A 19,714-nucleotide genomic window follows, 5' to 3' on the forward strand; every position below is an offset into this window, starting at 1 on the left:
GCCATGCAGCTGTCTTGAACAGCACTGGGGCAGTGCTGAGTGACTGGTTTTGTGTGTTTGCAGATACCTCAGGAGTGCAGAGCACCAAGAGTGAGCTCATGCACCACAGTATCACTTACCATGACATGGATCGCCAGGCGCAACTGTCACACAGCAGGAGGAGAAGAGCAAGGTGAGCTGGAGGTGGGTGATTTGCCCAAGTGCTCCTAGCTCCGGCTCTCTGTGTAATTGGTCTGGAAGGCTTTTAACAATTACTGATGGCTGCAGACCTGTGGACCTCAAGAGTAGCTCAGTTATTTTCTGCATCAAAGCGGCGACCAAGCCAGCCCAGCAAGTACAGCCCCTTAATTCTGAGACTGACTGTGGTGGGGGCTGGTGGGTGTCCTGACAAATGTGTGCTCGGTCACACACAGCTATCTACACAGCACCACACAGGACCAGAGGGTGGTCTGAACTGACCTAGGGGAACCCTGACCGATGTAGGCCTCCATGGTATTTGTGTCAAAGGGCAATGCCCCCACAAAAGCCATTCCTCAGCAGGCTATGAGGCACTGCACCAAAAAACTGCCAGGCATGAGCGGGAGGAACTAAGAATTATGATCATACCTGGTTTTAAATCACAGCTTGGTGACAGGCATTCCAACAATGATCCATGATTATCGGCACAGGTCTGCATGGCATGGCCTGCGGTTAATCTGTGTGAGCTGGTGACCTGGGGAGGGCCAGGGTGCTCCCTCCTCTGCTGAGCTGCTGCTGGAGCCATAGGACCGGCTCTGCTCTGGAGAGAACTAAGCCACGACTAGTCTTCCATGGTAACCTCATGATGCTTTCTTTGAAACAAAAGCCAACAACCAGAAGCAGATCAACACCAACCTGTCATGAGAGCCCTGTCTATGGGGACACTGAAGCAGGTCATGAAGATGGCACCTGATGGGCAGGCAGCGTGGTACTATATGATCAAGGTGCTCACTCAGATGGTTTCCCCATGCCTGGTACGCCCAAGTCTTCACCCAAGAGCCAGAGTGCATCCTGGCCACGTGTGTGCCTGTCACAGGCTGTTGTCTCCTTCAGTGGAGGCAAACACCCAAGTGAACAGAACGGGGACTGTGATTTCATTTCACAGGCGAGGAGACGCCTCCCACGCAACTCCGAGCTTATCTGAGAGGCAGGCTCCAGACCAGCAAATTACCGCCCACCTACATGCTCTGCACTTCCTCGGGGACTGAGTGAGAAGACTCTTCAAGAAACAGATTTGGGGTCTGCTCTTCTTCAGTGATCATGCCCATTCCTCTTGGGGAAGCTCATCAACTTCCACATACTGAGGAAGGGCTGGGGGACTTCTGGGCATCAACTCTTTCAAACATCACTAGGAGAGTGAGTCCGCCTGTGCATCTTACAGACATCTGAAAATTACCTGAAGGGGATGACTTGCCCCCTCCCCACCAGTACCACCAGCAAGCACACCAGAGATAATGATTCACTATTCCTCCACTTTCCTACCCAGGCTATGTACCTCTGCCTGCGTACCCTATGAGCCAGGCACCACACTGGCAATATCCCTTAGTCCAGGTGCCATCTGAAACGTGAATGTGCTCTAAGATGACTTTTATCAACCTGACCTCGAGCAGCACACCCAAGCTTCCCAGTTGCTCCTGTGGGCCACCTTAGGTCCACACTGGTACAGGGTCCTGCCTGTGTGTATATCTCAGCTCCCAGCTGCCTCCTACTTTGTTACCTCCGTGCATGACCCAGTATTGGTCAAGTGAACCCAGTTGATCTTTCAAACCACACCGCTGCTCCTCTCCTCTATTCCTAAACTTCTTTTTTCCATTACTTATTCACTTTACATCCTCATCATAGCCTCCACTCCCTCTTCTCCTCCCGGTCCCGGCCTCACACCCCTCCTCCCCCTTCTTCTCCTCAGAGAAGGGGAGGGGCCCCCGTGGGGAATTCCCTACGCTAGAAGTCTCTCAAGCTGCCCCTGCCACCCTTGCAGCACAACCTCACTATCAGCTGGCACAGCTCGGGATGGTCTGGGTCTGACACAGCACTGGGCCACCTCGCCCACGGCTGGCCATGTGTCTTTGCACTCCATGTATCCTCACGCACAGAGGGATGAGTGCCCGTCCACCATGAAGGTGACTCATGTGTGGAAGGGTGGGAGCTCCGTTGGCACAAACCTGCGGTTTGCCTCCTAGCCTCAGTAGCCTCAGCAATAGTCCATCAGGTCTCACTGAGGCCTGCCTTGCCAAAGGCATCCACATTGCTCAGTCTAGCAGAGCCCAGTGTCCCTCAGTCTGGCAGGCGCAGGCCACTGAGGGCATCTGTGAGCAAGGTGTGCACAGCAGCTTCAATACAGCCCCTCATGGCAGCTTCCGTCTGAAACCCTTAAGGACAATGCCATCATGGTTGACAGATGTAGCGAAAGAAACCCAAACCCATTAAGGGTCATGAAACCCACACTGCTGCCCTGAGACGTGGCGTGGCCGCCCCTCTCCCAGCAGAAACCCGACGAGCCAGACTAAAATCCTCACACAGCAGCAGGTCTTACACACATTCATTCATGCTGGCCCGACTTTCCTCTCTTGCACCCTGGCCCAGAAGACTCAGAGCTGACTTTTCTAGGTTCTTCCTGACCTCTCCCTCTTCTGTGATGGCTACTGCCCTGACCTGAAGAAGCCCTGGTCCCAGAGATGACAGATACGTTACATGGCTTGTCTTCCTCTCTCTTTCCCAGTATGGGACATCTGATGCTCTAGGCAGGGCTGTGTCTGGGAAGGGCTTTCTAGACAAGGAGACACTGGTCTTGGGGAAGATATCTGAGGGCAGAATTCAGAGGCTTTCCTGTGGATCTGTCTGTGATGGTCAGGAGACCAGGAAAATGTCCAGGGCCCCCACAGATGTAGCTATTACCCTGGTCACTCCAGGGATGTCAGTGCAGTGGGGAGCAGGGCAGGGAGGAACCTCAGATGTGGATGAAGGGGGTCAGTATGCCCTGAAGAGGCCTCAGAGTCCCTTGGTAACTATCAAGTTTCAGGCCCTCACCCAACAGTATCCTCTACTCCACATAGGGACCACAGAGTTGAACATCTTCAAAATGTCAGTCATCAAGGAAGACATTTTATACTTTATGAAACTAGATGAAGAAAAATGGCCAAGATCAGGCCTTCGTGGACTCAGCAGCTGACCAAATGGATACCCAACTGCCACAGCTCACCCCTGCCCTGCTTCTCCCAGCCTTAGTGCAGCCTGTACTGGGATTCAGAGTATAAAGCAGCGTTCTTTCAGTTGCTTTCTATACACAGGGGTAAGGGCAGGACTAGGGGAGGTCCGGCAGGATCCTGGTACTATGAACAGCAGAAGGCCCTGGAGTATTCATAGAAGTCAGGGCTCTGCAGAGGCAGGGAGAGAGAAGGGTTTCCAACTTCCCCATATGACTGTGCCAGCAGCCACAGGGGCCATAGGAAGCTTCAGACTGAGGATGTAGACCCTTTTTCTCTGACCTATCCAAGGATATGGGTCTTTCCTGTTCTACTGCCACTGGCCCCAGACACAGGTATGGCTTTGAGAGGAGTAAAAAGTAGAGGAACTTAGTCCTCAAGGAAGTGGTCATAGGATCCAGAAGGAGGCTGTGAGAACTCGAATGTTCTGGAAAATAGCCCATAAAGGTCCAGAGGAATTCCTAATGAGATAGAGGGCAGTGGAGCAGAATGAGAAGGAGCAGACAAGCAGGACCTGGTGTAGATAAAGGAGGATAGCAAAGGAGAAACAGCAGTAAGGGATGCTGGGATGCTGGGATGCTGGGATGCTGGGATGCTGGGATGCTGGGATGCTGGGATGCTGGGATGTCTATATGGAAAGAAGTAAAACTATCCCAAATGGGTCCAGGAACTAAATGTATAACTATGAAACATTCAGAAAAAAAAAAAAAAAAAAAACACTAGAGAATATCTTAGTGGGTTGATCAAGCAGGTTCAAACCATAAAGGAAAAGGCTAGGCAAGTTGGATTTCATCTTCTTCTTTCTTTCTTTTTTTTTTCTCTGTAAGTGATACTGCTCATCAAGCAGCAAGGTGAAGAAAACAGAGGTTATTTGAAATTACATAGCTGATAAGGAACTTACACACAAAATAAGGAACTGTCAAAATCAATACTAATTAAACACACAATTAATTACCAACCAACTGAATTTACAGGCTTTGCCAAGGAGGACATCAGATGGCTAATGAGTTCATGAGCTGTGTAGCAGGGGCAAGGTCTGCAGTGGATGAGGTTTAAGCGTGAACTGCAGGTAAGGGACAGGCTCTACAGGGAGAGGAAGCCATGAAGCCTGGAAAGTACTAGACAGTGTATAAAGTTTTATGCACAACTACCATGAACCCTGAGATTCACTATTTGGTTTTTTTTTTTTTTTTTTTTGAAATAGAGTCTCACCGTGTATCTCAGCCTGGCCCCAAACTCACAGCAATCCTTCTGCTCCAGGCTGAGTGCTGGGACTACAGATATGTATATCATACCTGGACTTGAAATCTATTTCTACTTGGAGCAGCACCAGTGAACCTCGAAGGATCAGAAGAAACACCCAGAACAGGGTCACTAGGTAGCCCTTCAGCTCGGTGGTTGACTGTCAAGTGCTCCCAGATGTGACATGGATTTGGTGACAGGGCCACAGCTGATCAGCCACTGCCCCAAAATCAAAGTGTCTGTTCCCAGGGACCAGGACATGTGTTTGGGACAGCTCTACTGTTGACTATAATCACAAGCCACAGATGATCTTTGATGGGAACTTTCAATTGCTATGGGTCCCCACAGCAGAGAGTGGCCTGCAGGAAGAAGCAGCCCAAGCATAATGCTCTCCAATGAAAACCATTACACAGAGAGGAGGATCCTCATAGCCATGCCAAGAGCTATGAGCCTCAGACAGTAGGGAAGAGTCTGCAGTTTGACAAACTATTCTGCACTGTAAAAAGCCATAGGATGTACCATGAAAGTGACATCATCCAGCAGGGCAGTGAGCATGTCCATGCACAACATCTGTCCCTGCCTGTGCACAGCCACCCAGATCCAGGTCCAGGACATGACCCCTGAGCACACAATGTAGGCTGTTCAGAGAAAGCAAGTGCTCCACTTCCAAGATATACAGATATGTCAGGTAAGGGCTTCAGACTGATGCAGAAGTCTGATGGACAGGGTGTGGGACTGGCTGGACCATCCCCTCTCTTCCATCTCCTCTCCTGACAGGTAGAAAAGGTAGAACATCTGAGTAAGGAAGTGGTGCCTGCAGGAACAAATGGACACCCTGTCTACTGCCACAGTGGCTTCTAAGGTGTGATCATGTGTCAGATGTACAAGAAAGGACTCCAGGACCCACACAAGAGAGGTCAGAAGTTTCCAGGGCTCCCTAAGGAACTGTTCATGGACTCTACCCATTCCTGACTTCTGACATGACAGAGACCAGCAAAAGGCTAGCTGGCCAGTTTGGTTCTGTAAACAGAAGCAAGGATGTCCCACAGGCAGAGAGAGTCCTACTTTACTAAAAGTGCTGGGCAATTTTATGTCAACTTGACACAAGCTAGAGTCATCTGAGAGGAGGGAACCTCAATTGAGAAATGGCTCCAGAAGATCATGCTGTGGGCAAGCCTGTAGGGCATCTTCTTAACTAGTGACTGTTGCTGGGAAGGGTCCAGCCCACAGAGGGTGAGGTCAGCCCTGGGCTGGTGGTCCTGGGTTCTATCGGAAAGTACACTGAACAAGCCAGTAAACAACACTTGTCCAAGACCTCTGCAACAGCTCCTGCCTCCAGTTCCTGCCCTGTTTTGAGTTCCTGTCCTGACTTCCTTCAGTGATAGAGTACGAGGTGGACGTGTGAGCCAAGTCAAAACCGCTTTCCTCCCCATTTGCTTTTGGGCGTGGTGTTTGGTTACTATCACAGCAATAGTAACCGCAGCTAAGACACAATAGTGAACCACTAACATCCCAGGCTCCCAGGGCTGGGCACTCATCCACCTGGGACCAATAGTCCACAGGAGCCTTGCCCAAGTCATGGCACCGTGGGGAGGGCACACCTGTCCACAGGTGAGGGAGGGCACTGTGGACAGGTGTGCCCACAGCACTCAGTTTTTCCGGGTGTGATTGAAAAAACAAACAACCAGGAGCCTAATGATTTCCCCAGTGGGGCAGGAGCCTGAAAGGAGGAGGCTGTGCGCATCCCACTGACTTTATTTCAGTTTGTAATCTCATGACAACAGGAAGGTGGAAACACACTGAGGAAAAGTTAAACTCCCAACACCCTTAAAACAAACCAGAAAACGACCAGAGACTGGGCAGCCATCAATTCCCACAGGAACAGCTGTGTCCAGTATGGCTCCCTCTCGTGCTGAGCAGTGTGCCAACAGCATCAGACGAGCTGCTGGCAGAAGCTCCATGTTCTCCCAAGGAGGGATCTGTCTGCGAAGGGAATTACCTCGACGCTGCAGATTTCTGAGAACTTGCCAAGTACCAAGCAGCAGTGCCATGGGCCACTAGAGCAGTATGTGGTACTTCAGTGCCCTGGGGACTCTGTTGATAACTAGTCTCCCGTCGTAACTTAGGGAAGCAAACAGCCATGGGTCAGCTGAGGCCCAATCCACAGCATACACGCTGTCCTCATGTTCCTCATAGGTGGCGATAACGTTGTCCTGCAGGGGTTCCTTACTCCTACAGTCCAAGAGATAGAGACCTGAGTGAGCCACAGGAGACAAGAGAGTTCACGGAGGAAAACCTGGCACGAACCATATGCAGCCCATGTGGGGCTAGCATGCTAAAGCTCGAGAGCCCTCATGACAGCTATGGGGACAGGGCACAACCTGTACATTACAGACATCAGGAGTGTCTGGCAATGCCTTGTTCTCATCTTTGGGACTGTGGAATGCTGGGGTGATCATCTGTCTGCTGTACTATGAGGGCCCTGTCTAGGGACCAGGACACTGTCTAGTAAAGTGTAATAGGAAAACTGCTAGCATGTGAGTCCAAAGAACACTCTGAAAGCAGTCAGGCTAGCTCTTGGCTGCACAGAGTAGCCAGAGTCTGGCTATAAAAAGCTCTGTCTAGGATCTCAGCTGAAGCTGCCCAAGGCACTAAGAGGAAGGTTTTGTTCAGGTAAGAAGCCTACCTGGGTTTGGTACTGGGTGAGGCAACACCCTCTCCCTACATCCTTAGATGTGAGCCCAAGTAGTCCTCATAGAGAATCCAGGGCTGTACACATTCCCAAGGAGCAGGCCTCCTGGCCGGCATCAGGAGGTCTGAAACTCCAGGGCTTCCTGTCTGGAAAATGCAGCCCCAGCCTGCTCCACACACACAGGCAACATCTCAGAAGGTACAGCTGTTGTGCCAATTTCTCCCCTCCCCATTTTACAGAATGACTTTCCAGCACTGAATGCCGTCTGGGAACCCTGAGTGCCTGAACAAACGCTTCCTTTCCCCATTAGACTGCCGGAGGTCTTAATGTCCTCCACCCACCCTTGAATTTCACCTGGGATCTAAGCTCCCACTTTTCCAGCAAGTAGACCTGCCAGTGGTCAAAGAATCCTTTGTGACAAATACCAGGAAGCATCTCCACAGGGAATCCCATTTTCCTGAATCCAGTGGCATCAACATGGCAGGGTGTCATCAGGACAGTCTGACAGCCACAATCCCCTCCCCTGCTTCCTTAATGCTTCCTACATGGGGGGCAGCACACACATTAATCACTCCACAGACTAAAGGAGCAAGTCAGTTCCTCCCCTGGCAGAGAGGAGGTGAGAGACTGCCTCCTTGGCAGAAGAACCGTCTACATGGCACCCGGGAAGAACAGCTGGAGGCTCTGCACCTGGGCTCAGCAGTGCACCAACAGGGACATGACAGCGAAGGAACAAACCCTGCAGCAGAGCCACACAGAGGTGTCTCCTCACAAAGTAACTAGTCAGATGCAAGGGAACAAAGGAGTGTGTGTGGACACAGACCAGCGCAGAGGTCTGCAGTATGTTCCGGGACCTCTAGCTGTCCAAGTTGTCGGGTTTCACTCCAGAGCCTTCTTTCTCTACAATATGGGCATGAATTTCTGGAGTGCGCTTTGCGGGAAGCTACTGACACACAGGAGCACGGTAAGACCACTGTAGAGGACAAGAGCATCTCCTTCCAGTGTGGGCTCTAGCAAGCCAGCTAAGGGCCCTGCCACCTTCTCTCACGACAGAGTGAGGGCACCCATGCTGACTTGCACTGGGAGCCCAGGCAGAAACTCTACAATCACAGCTAAAAGAGTAACCTCAGAGTCCTATGTGTCCAAGAGACAGGAGCCCTGGCACGTAGGGGATCTAGCCATCTCCTAGACATGGGTACAAGTACCCATGGGAACAGGTACATGGGAAACAGGTACATGTCAAAGGGCTTTTAGAAAGCACTGGACCACAATGGTGTGGCTGGGGTGTAAATATCAGGACACTCTGAGCAGTGTCTCCAGTCTGAGGAAGCCTGACTGAGTCACTGAACAGGACTGAGAACCTTACTAACAAGCTGAAGGCTATATGGACATGGTCAACACTAATGAACTATCCACTGAGAATCCTGGGGACATTGATAGTTTCACAGGGAGTAAGAAGGCCCCGGGAGCTTCAGTTATATTGTTGCCAGTGTTCAATCTGGCGACAACAGTAGCCTTTTAGATATGGCATGTGGCATGTGGCATTCAGTAAGACAATAGAGAATACAGATACAGGCACAAACCACATAGAAGAATGCTTCATATCTGCACTGCTCCTTATCTCACAGCTAATGACCTTCAGATCTGTGGTCTGTAATTGCAGACAGGAAGGGGATATCATCCTTATCACACACAGAAATCTCCCCTCCCAAACGTCATCTGTGATCACAGAGCACTCCTGCCCAGAGAGTCGCTTGATGCAGTGTCCCTTACTTCTCAGCATGGTGCTCCTCTGGGTCACTGACGTCATCATCGTCCACCAGGTGGCCAAAGGGCTCTGAGGAGATAGACACCATGTTGGACAGGATGACTCTGCTGTCGCTGCTGCCAGTGAGGACCAGCTGGTCGTGAGAGTGATTGTAGCGCACACTCCAAACCCTGCAACAGTCATGGGCAGATGCACCAGTTTGAGTGAACACATGTGAGTTCCCTGACCTTACTGGACAGGGCTACATTAGGGCAATGTAATCAGCACCACATATGCTGACACCAGGGACTTTCGGAAGGAGCTAAAATCTACCAAGTGTAGATCCAAAATATTCTTTTAGGACCTAGCAAACAAGACCAGAAGACTGTGTCAGCTTGCACCTGAAGAGGGAGGAGGCGTGTCACTTAACAGTCCACCCTCCTTGAAACCACACATGGATTAGCCACAACCTGGAATACCTAACAAAGTCCAACACATCTTTTTAGCCAGGCACTGCCACAGGACCCATGATAAAGGCAGGACATCCCCCAAGTATCAGATCTGATATTGGGGCCATTCCTCCTCTCAGTGGCCAGGGGCCCTGCTGAATTTGGCCTCCTGATCCTTCTAAGATCCCAGAAGGCTTTAGTGTCTGCCTAGTTGGAGAGTGCAGCAGAACTCACATGCAAAGCTGTGCCCAGCACCGTGGACACAGCTAAGCTTTCTGCTTGGGCTGCAGCAAATTACAGCCATTCATCCAGTTCATCAGAACTGCACAGGGAAGACCCTAGGGCTTTGCAGACACAGCACCACTTCTGGTAAGAAATTCACAAACCCAGGCAGAGAACTAGGAAGGAAAAGCCCTGGAGGGGGCTCCTCACCTAGGGAGGAGTCATCAGGAAAAGTGGATCTCTCAGCCAGACTTTCCTAAACATACAAGCATCATGCACGCATGCACATACACATATTCACATTTCCTACATATACACAAATATAGACACACACTATACATGCACACACTCACACATTTCCTACAGATACACACACTTAAACACGTATGTACACACATCTCCTACACACATACACATATTACACATGCATACACATTCACAGATTTTCTACATACACACATACTCACACATTTCCTACACATACACACAGTTAAACACGTGAGTACACACATTTCCTACACACATACACAACCACACATTTCCAACACATGCACACATATACACACACATTTCCTATACACTCATACACATATTACACATGCATACACACTCACACTTTCTACACACTCACACATTTCCTACACACAAACACATGTGCACATACACATATAGGCTTTGCTGGAATAAAAACATGATTTCATGGCATATATATGAATGTGCATCTCATTCTTTCTTTCCTCTCAGCATATGGTACACATCCAGACAATATTGGAGAGGATGAATGGTCTTGGGCGTCCTTCCATATCCACACATACAGATACGCCTCATTCCTTCTGGCAGCTGCATCATCTCCCCTGCACGGATGTCACCAAATTTCCCTAACCAATCCCCCACTGATGGACATTTGGGTCGCTTCCAGGTTCCACGCGTGGCAAACAATGCTGTGTGAACATCTGCGCACATTCACGTTTCCACACTTGAACCGGCGCAGTTGAAAATGGAACTGAATCTGGTGTTTTTCTTCTTTTCCTACACTTATAAATCACAAACATTCACATTTGGAATTAGTGTTTCTTTAGGAAGAATAAAACTGGGCTGATTGAATGATTCACAGCAGCACAAACTAAGCTGGTTTGTGCTTTTCCAAATGGTAAAGTAATTAGCAAAATAAATTACATAATCCCCTCTTCCCTAAAGCAGCATGCAAATGAGTTTCTGTACCAGTGGGAGTGCTCCTCCAGGGTCTTCACAGGCTCAGTGACATTCCGTGTGTCCCAGAACTTCACCTTGCAGTCATCTCCGCAGCTGGCAAGGTAATACTGTTTGTTGGGGTTGAAGTCTAGGTCACGCACCAGCTGCCCATGAGCGTTCTCTATGCAGTATATCTGGCTGGAGAGAGAAGGACAACACATGGAAAGAATGAATGGACTATGGAAACCACTTCACGTTTTCAGGCTCTGCCTATGCCCCCAGCTGAAGGAAGAGCTGGCCCATGCCCCTGCTGGGAGCCAAGCAGAAGGAATCCTAGCCTGGGTGCCTGGGCTCATCCACATTTCTCCCCCTGAAGAAACCACTCATGGTAGAAACAGTGCTGGCAAGCCAGGATTACATGTGTGGTTCCCTGGGCCAACTAGACAAGTGGTCAATGGCTTGTAGGTAACAAATATGATTTGGTAGGCCAGTGAGATGGCACAGTGGGTAAAGGTATCTGCCACCAAGCTTGATCATCTGAGTTTGATGCCAGGGACCTAGACTGTGAAAGGAAAGAGCCAAATCCTTCAAATTGTCCTCTGTTTTCCACATGTTCACCAGGGCACAGTCACTACCCCCACCCCTCTAAATAAATGAATGTAATAGCTTTGAAAAGTATTTTAAAATGTATTTGGTTTCTTGAAAATGGGAGAGGCCAGAGGGATAGTGATAGCCACGCAGAAGCTGGAGCAGACGTGTGAGGACCCTAGTAGCTCCGCAGCACAGAATTAGAAAGACAAGAGGAGAAGACTGGGCATGGTTGGTGGTGTGCTGCTGCTATTAGGAGATGTGTAGAAAGAAAACAACAAATAGGAGAAATAGAAACCCTATGAGAAAGATGAAGGAGCTGGGGTTTACTTTGCTGGACTTAGTCCATGCCTGTTCCCATTCCCACTAGTTCTCAAGGTAGGAAGTATGTATGGGAAGGGGGTGTCTAAAACTGGCCAAATGGTGGCTTAGAGTGCACACACACACACACACACACACACGAACATATGTGCACACTGTTCACACACATACGTACTGCTCAGACACACACATGCATACACTTGTATATATTCATATTCACTGTCTCTGTTTGTCTCTTCTCCCCTTTTCCTCTCCCCACTAACCCAAACCCACTCCTGTTTCTCTGGCTGCCTCTCACCGGGTCTGAAATCCAAAAATTCTGGTCATTAGGGTCTCTCTGATGCCATATACCCAAAACAGAGTCAGGATCCCAGTACAGATGGACAGTAGCCCCAGTTAATGCTGGAGCGGTATTACCCTGCTGTGTAATCCCTATTCTCAGGAGAGACCCAAGTCTCCAGTGCTATCACTGGCTCCCTCACTTGCTATAGCTTCAGTGGTGTTTAGGGAACAACCTGGAAGTCTTAACCTTTCACATAACAGAATCATATGTGCCCTGCAACAAATATCAACTTAACTCCTTTCCTTCCCCAGTCTAATGGCCTTTTAATAAACTAATCTGTGCATGTGTGAGATGTGAGCACATGTATATTCATGTACATGAATGCAGGTGCACATGTGTGAAGGTCACAGGACAATCTTCAAATATCTGTCCTGTCTATCCACTTGAAGCTCAGAAACAGGGCCTTTTTGCTACTGTGTAACCTGTCATCAGCCCTGGCCATTCCCTAGCCCCTGTCTTCTACCAGTCACTCATTACCAGCAGGGTGTTCTGGGATTACAGATGCTGAGTCTAGCTTTTATGTGGGTGGATCCTGGAGATGTGAACTGGGGTTGTCAGGATCACCGGGCAAGTGCTTTTACCTACAGAAGTGTCTCTCCAGCCTGGCACTTCACATCTTCAGCTAGCTCCTATATATTGCACTTTCTCAATATCCTGGTATCTCTAGACCCGCAAAATCAGATGCCCCAAATCGTAAGAACTCTTGGGTGAAACATGGTAAAATAAAAACTATGATCCATCCAGGGGGTCAAGGGCAGTCACAGGTACACTGTGATCCAACCGAGGCTTGCCTCCGTTTCTGGCAGCACATCTTTAACACGTGCCAGAGGAAACAGGACAGGCAGCCTGGCTAGACAAGAACAAAAGACTGTTGCCAAAGGAGCCACCCGTCAATGAGAGGAGCAAAGGCTCTCCATTGTACTGACACTTTCTTTGGTTGTCACAGAGACACCCTGGGCACAAGGTCACTGTGGGGAGTTGCCAGCCAATGCTGTGCGCATCTTGTATTTTGGTGTGTGAGCCAGTCTTTGAGCTTCTCGTCTTCACATTCTTCAAAAGGCAGCAAAGAGAGAGGCCCAGAGGACAAGGAGAAGTGGGCTGTGTGGGATATCCATCACAGTTTGAGTCTACGGCCTCCAGCTTGATCAGGAAACCAAATCACTCCTTTGTGCAGATATGCACAGGGGAGGAGTGCCGACCGGTTATTTATCAGCCCTGGATTTTCACAGGGGCCTCAGAACTAAAATTAAAGGTGTTCCCCCACCGTGGAAGAAACTCACGTTATTACATGACATCCGTCTCTTCAGCTCAGTGATAAATGATGGTGTGCTAAGGGGATAAACTGCATCTTAAAGAAGCCTGTGCAGGCTCCTGTTGCCATGGCAACAGACATCCCACCATCACTCCTCTGCCTATCAAAATCACAACTGGAACAGAAAAATCGCTCTTGTTTGTTCCATTAGAACTGCTGGTTGTTGCGTATAATTACTTAAATGACAAAATATGATTGCCCAATAGGTATGGCTCTCGAAAGCAAAGAAATGGCCAGACAACTCCACAAGGGAGGCTTAGGCTGGGGACTGAAATGCCAGCCTACAGCGCTAATCACAGAGATGAAGCATCTGTGTCGCCATGGGGCTTGTGAGGCACCACAAAGCCCTGGACTTGGTTTCCTTCTATGCTGCCTCTGACACAGGAAAAACTAAGGGACATCACAAAGCCAACAACGTGACAGCTCCCTGCAATGGACCTGCGAGCTTAATTTGGGGTGAAGATAGTTCCCACAGAAATAAGATGAAGACAGCAAGCCATGTGTCCCCAGTGCCTCTGGCTTTCAATCAACTCCTTCAGAGGATGAAGAAGGGAAGAGAAAAAAGCAGGAATCCATAGTGTGGATATAGCACTGACCTCATGCTCCGTGTATCCCAGCCTCGAAGGGTAGTATCACTTGCTGTGGCCACCTGGGTACAGTTGTGGTGTGGGCTCCACCGCCCTGCAGTAAACTTCAGCTGTCCCCTTCCTTCCAGTGCTGCTGAGCTGGCCAGCTGGGTGTGATGGGTATTGTTCAAAGGAGAGAAGAAAGACCTGGACTCTTTATAAGATTCTCAGAATTTTATGAAAATAATTAGAACAATTCAGAGGTTTGGTCTTCCCCATCCCCCCCCCCCCCCAGGCAAGACTATTTGAACTTTATTGGAAAAATAAAATAAAATAAAACCATGCACAGCAAAAAATAGAAGGCACATTAATAGCCCCTATTGTGGAAGGCTTGCTTCAAGTGTATGATTAGAGACAATCGGCTCAAACTTGAAGAGAACAATATGGAATAACTCAAACATCTGGCTTTTCCAAAGAAAGAGAAAAACCAAGTCTCCACGGCCAGCTCCTTCCAAAATGACACATATTCTTTAATCAAACGTTGTTCCCAATATAATACAATCTTTTCCCCTTTATTATAAGGAACACAGGATCCTCACAGGGGTTCACTCAATCCCCACAGGCTGGTGAGTCTACAAAGCTGTCTTTTGGGGTACTGAGAAAAGGCAGGTCTTGGCTCCAAGCCTGGGAGAGAAGCCCACTCCACTTTCCCCCTGATCTTTTCCTCATTTTCCCTGAGATCTTTTGGCAAAGGCCCACAGGTCTTTTCATGTTCTGTTTGGAGCTCTACTCATCTGAGTAATTTAGGCACCATCTCTTATACTTCTCCATCATCCCAAAACCACTATTGACGAATTCATTTAAACCTTCAAACTGTGCTCTTCAGAGTCCCCTGAGAGGCTGTGTGGCCTCAGTACCTGGGAATAGTCAGGTTAGGAAGGTCTTCTGGGGTTGCTAGTGAGGCACAACACACTGTGGCAGGACCAGGTGTTCATGTGCCCTCCTCCAATCATGGGAGAATCATAGGTCTGAATCACAGAATTAGAAAGTAAACCCATGAGAGCATGGGATGGAAGAGACTGCAGGGCTTCTGGGAAGGGAATGAGAAGCCACCCTCACCTGAAGCTTGAGCCTTCCTCTCACCAGTGGAAGCCAATCAACAGAGAAGTATGTTGAGGCTGGAGTTTTAAGATCCCTACATTGCTTTGTAAAAGCTGACTGGACAGTGGAGACCCTGCAACAGTCCTGGCTGGGCACAAGAAGACAGGTGCACAGAGGTGAGGATCTCCCTAGTGGGGCATTATGACAGCTACAGCTCTCACCTCTTGAGACCAGATATTCTGGAAGCTATCACCCAACAAAGCATATGTGACAAAAGCTCATGGGCAAGTGGGACACAGGTCATCCTGGCAGGAAAGAGTTCATGGAGATAGCCATGGGTGCCCAAACAATGTCTCAAAAGTGGCTCTGAAGATGCACCTCCTATTCCTCTTCCCCAGGAACTTAGGGGAAAACACCTATCTTCCCTTCAGTGAGACTATGAGCCAAGAAAAGCACAAGCATACTTTGCCAGACCATAGCTCACAATGCAAACCTCTGGCTTGCTGTCTGCTGCAGTGAGCGGCTACCGCCCCAAAGGATGTCACTCCCTTCTCTGAACAGTACTAATTCTCTATCCCAGAGAATCCCAAACACACACACACACACACACACACACACACACACACACACACACACACTCACACTGCAAGCCTCACACTTAGGATCCATCAGCATGCTATTTAGCTAAGGAGACCAACTTTGAAGACCCACAGACCTTACTGTCACAGGCCTGACCTTTCTTTCATTCCCCTCAAAAAGAGCTGAGGGCCACCTCTCTTCTTGTTCAGAAGGCGTTTGCCCTGTTTAATGGGGACACACTGAGGCAGTTATGCAGGTACCAGAAAAATACCCAAACAAGAGGACAACATGAGGGAAGAGAGAAGAGAATCCCTAGGTCTTTGGGTACTTTGGGAAGGGATTAGAAGCATCATGAGGGAGAGGCCTTGGGAAATGTTAGATACAGAAGGTGGGACCGGGAGGGGCCATGGCAGCCACCATGAAAAGAACACATGGACATATGTAATATGTGTGGGTCAACAGCCCCTTGCACCTGATGAGAATGTGACAGTGAGGTAGGTGAGCATGGCAAGCCACTAAGTTCGCATGAGATAGGACACACAGCAGCAGTCTGCTCAAACAGAAACAGGTAGCAGCAGCATGAGAGGTGTGGGCATGGTGAAGAGTCAGGGTCTGGATGAGAAGCCAGGAAGGGGATGGAGGTACAGGTCATTCTGCAGGCCAAGTCTTACAATCCCCTACATAGGCAGCTCATACAGCAATTCAGGAAGAATGAGAGGAAGAGCCCATGAAGCCTGAGATATCTCAAGATCATCACAGTTAGGGTGGTGGCCAGAGATCCGGGCAGATGAGTACTAGGAACCCCAAGACCTCACCCATTTTTGTCCTTTCTCTTACCCAGCCCAGTCTTCTCAAAGCCCAGGGAAGAAGGAATGATGCCCATAGAACCTGGCAGGCCATACTAGCAAGGTATAAGCCAACCTTCAGAACTCACCATACAACTCCCACAGAATGGTAAGGGATAGCCAATCAGAGGCAGACAAAAAGGGTCAGCTGGGTGAATGGTGAAGGCAGGCAAGAGAGGGTTGTTCCACTGAGACTTGTGTCCTCTGCCCTCATTGTATCGGCTCATGGTCCCTTGCTTTTCCTTACTTTTGCAGAATGGGAACCTCAACTCTGCTACCAGAGTGCATTTCCTTTAAGTTAGCACAGGGGTGGGTAGTGGGTGGGATACTATGAAGTACTCAGCACAAGGCCATGAGGGAAGCTGGGCTTGTGGCTCAGTGGCAGACACTGCTTGCCTGGTAGACACAAAGCCCAGTTGTATACCCAATATCGCAATCAACAATAAAAGAAGGCACATAAAAGGAAGGCTTAGACCTTGACAGAGTCACTAGGGGACATTGTAGAACAAGTGAAGACCATACTGAGGTCTGAGGTCTGAGGAAGAAACTACTATGATGCTGCATGAGAGAGAGAGAGAGAGAGAGAGAGAGAGAGAGAGAGAGAGAGAGAGAGAGAGAGAGAGAGAGAATGAGAATAGCAGCAAGAAGCAAAGCATGGCACCTGGGCTCGGAGACACAGGAAGGTGATGAGAGCCAGCCACCATGATGAAATACAGTTACTAAAGAGGAGGCATAACATCGATGCTACGTCAAGATCTAAAAAAATTATCACTAGACAATTTCAAATACTAACACCCATGTGTGTATGACCATAGTAAGTAGGGATGCAGAATGGCTAGTCTGGGGCATTAAATGGTGGCAGCTTAGGTTTGATGTCTTCATCTTCAAACACAGTGTGAATAAAAGTTTTCCCACAGTATCTTCTCAAGGTTTACCCAGAACCACTCAGTCTAGTCTCCTGAAAACCTAGTGTTGTAGTTAATGACAGCTCGCTGGTGACAATACTAAAGCTAAAACACTATACTAGACTATACTAAAACACATAAGCTCAGTAAGTAGGGATGGCTCATTTTGCCTACTCAACAGAGGGTTCTCATCAATTTCCCATTAAGCATACTCATGTGCTGTCTTCAGAAAAATGAAAGCATAGGTCATATCGGGTTTTTGAAGATTTATTTTTATTTTATGTGAAACAGTGTTTGCCTACATGGATGCTTATGCACCACATATGTGCCTGGTGCTCTGGAATCCAGAAGAGGGCATTGAGTCCGATAGGAATGGAGTTACAAATGGAGTTGTAAACTATCATTTTGGTGCTGGGATTCGAACCTGGGTCCTCTGGAAGCTAGTGCTCTAAACTACTGAGCCATCTCTCCAGCTCTGGCTCATGTCTTTAAAAGGTTACAGGTTCAAGAAGGGACAGATCAAGCTCGCTGGTAAAGCTGTATGGAATGATGCCTGGCATGATGCCAGGAGGAATGACCCTCCCCCAGCCTTAGACAACAGAACCTCACAATGTCCACCCCACTCCATGAAGGCCCTGTCGCAAAGCCTAGCCAGTGGGCTAAAGCACAGCCTACTTCCCCTGTTGAACTTCACATCTGTGGACAGGTCTACATTTCTGAAACAATAGCTATTAGTTAATAAGTCATCAACCAACCACCAATTAATCACACAGCCAAACAGCAAGTACTTACTGCTATGCAGGCACTGCCTTCTCAGGCTCAGTATCTGCCTGGAGGTAAAGGTTCAGGACAGCAGAGCCAGGCAAGGCACACAGAGCTAGCGCCTAGTTCATTTCCTTGATTATATCACCAAAAGTCACAAGACACGGATGAGAAGGCCATGGCTGTCTTGAGAATTCAAACCACAGGGCAATGAAGAAACCTAGCAAATGTGTGTCGGGGCCCAGTTAGCAATGATGGTGTACCTTTCCAAGAGTTCCTCAGCTGTTAAGAGTGTAGTTTCTTGAGGGGCAGTCACAAAAAGGAGTGAAGCATTCAAAGCAGAGGCAAGAATAGGAACAGGACATTCTCAAGGCGGCCAGGAAACCGAGCTATAAGAAGACAAACTGTCTCTGCTGGGGCTGGAGACAAAATGCCTATGGCTGGACCATAAACAGTCAGAAACAGCCTCAGCAACTCACTGTCCTGGGCAACTGACCCCTAACCAGTCCCACCTCAGGGACCAACCCCACTGTGAGAGATATCCTGAAGAGGCTAGCCAGCAGAAGCTGCATCCTCCAAAAGCCATGTTGCTGAGCTTGGAAGCAGATAAGCCTCCTGTCAGTCACTAGCCCACAGGCCCAGAGACAGACAGTTCATGTGGAGGGTCCATTGGACCACACCCAGGTCTCAAGTGGTCCATAAAGCCCACACATCAATCAGTGTTCTGGCCAAGTATAAGACAGCAGCAGAGGCCCTAAGCTGAAGTATCAGGAAGTTCAGAGGTCAAGGCAAGATAGAATAAAAAAGAATCCCAAGTTTCAAGTCTCAATAGGGCCTCCCCATTACTTCACAGATGAAAAGACTAGACCTCAGATGGTGTGGGGAACTCATTCATGGTGAAGCGGTCAGTTGAGGGGAAACCAGGACCCGACCCCTGATCAGGCTAGTGTATGGACTCCTGAGGCAAGGAAGAGAGAAGGTAAACCTTGAAAACAACCCGCTCAGGGCAGCAGCAGCATATGCCACAGGATGGTCATCAGCCTGTTTCCCTGCAGCATGGAGACGGCTCAGCAAGAACTCCACAGGAGATGACAAACATTGTCATGTTTTCAGCACTCAGAAATATTCAGGGCTTCCTGGTCCAAAATGGATGATTAAAAGCATCTAGCAAATGTTTTCAGATGAAATGTCTCTAACATCAGGACACAAACAAAAGTAAACACCATCCAATGAACAAAATACGGTGACCCGTGTCCTTCTTGAGCTCACACAGGTACATTTCAGAAAAGCCTCGGAGTTAGAGTAGTGAAGACGAAAAGTAGCGCTTTCACCACCTCAGCCACTGAGCTAGATAGAAAGCAGTCAGGAGCAAGCACTACATTAAAGGCAGCCCTGCAGAGAGAGTCAAGCACTCCATCCTGCTTCCTTCAAGAAGAAGGGGCAAGGCTGGAGTGCCTACAATAGAGGTAGCACCAAGCAACCTGCGAAGGCTGTGTGAAGGGCGAGGAAGGCGCAGCTTATGTGACAACTCCGACTATCTTACCCTAAGCCCTTTCCCAGCCTTGAGCCTGAGTTGCTTGACTAGTTAGGTATAACATGGGAATGTGTTTGACACCTGGACAGAGGAC

At 48.9% G+C, this 19,714-nt stretch overlaps 1 protein-coding gene across 5 annotated transcripts in view; it reads right to left on the reverse strand.

Annotated features, from left to right (window-relative positions):
* Window positions 1-6,159: 6,159 nt before the first annotated feature.
* Eipr1 (EARP complex and GARP complex interacting protein 1) overlaps window positions 6,160-19,714 on the reverse strand; it is a 114,754-nt gene continuing 101,199 nt past the window's right edge. For all 5 annotated transcript variants that reach the window (XM_034514625.2, XM_034514626.2, XM_076942044.1 and 2 more), the window contains 4 exons: window positions 13,925-14,061; window positions 10,795-10,962; window positions 8,929-9,093; window positions 6,160-6,695 (listed from right to left, as the gene is read on the reverse strand). In XM_034514625.2, coding sequence (XP_034370516.1) covers window positions 6,521-6,695; window positions 8,929-9,093; window positions 10,795-10,962; window positions 13,925-14,061 — 645 coding nt within the window. In that variant the 3' untranslated portion in view covers window positions 6,160-6,520. The remainder of the gene's footprint in view (window positions 6,696-8,928; window positions 9,094-10,794; window positions 10,963-13,924; window positions 14,062-19,714) is intronic.

Source organism: Arvicanthis niloticus, chromosome 11, assembly GCF_011762505.2.
Source record: "Arvicanthis niloticus isolate mArvNil1 chromosome 11, mArvNil1.pat.X, whole genome shotgun sequence".
Classification (NCBI taxonomy): domain Eukaryota; kingdom Metazoa; phylum Chordata; class Mammalia; order Rodentia; family Muridae; genus Arvicanthis; species Arvicanthis niloticus.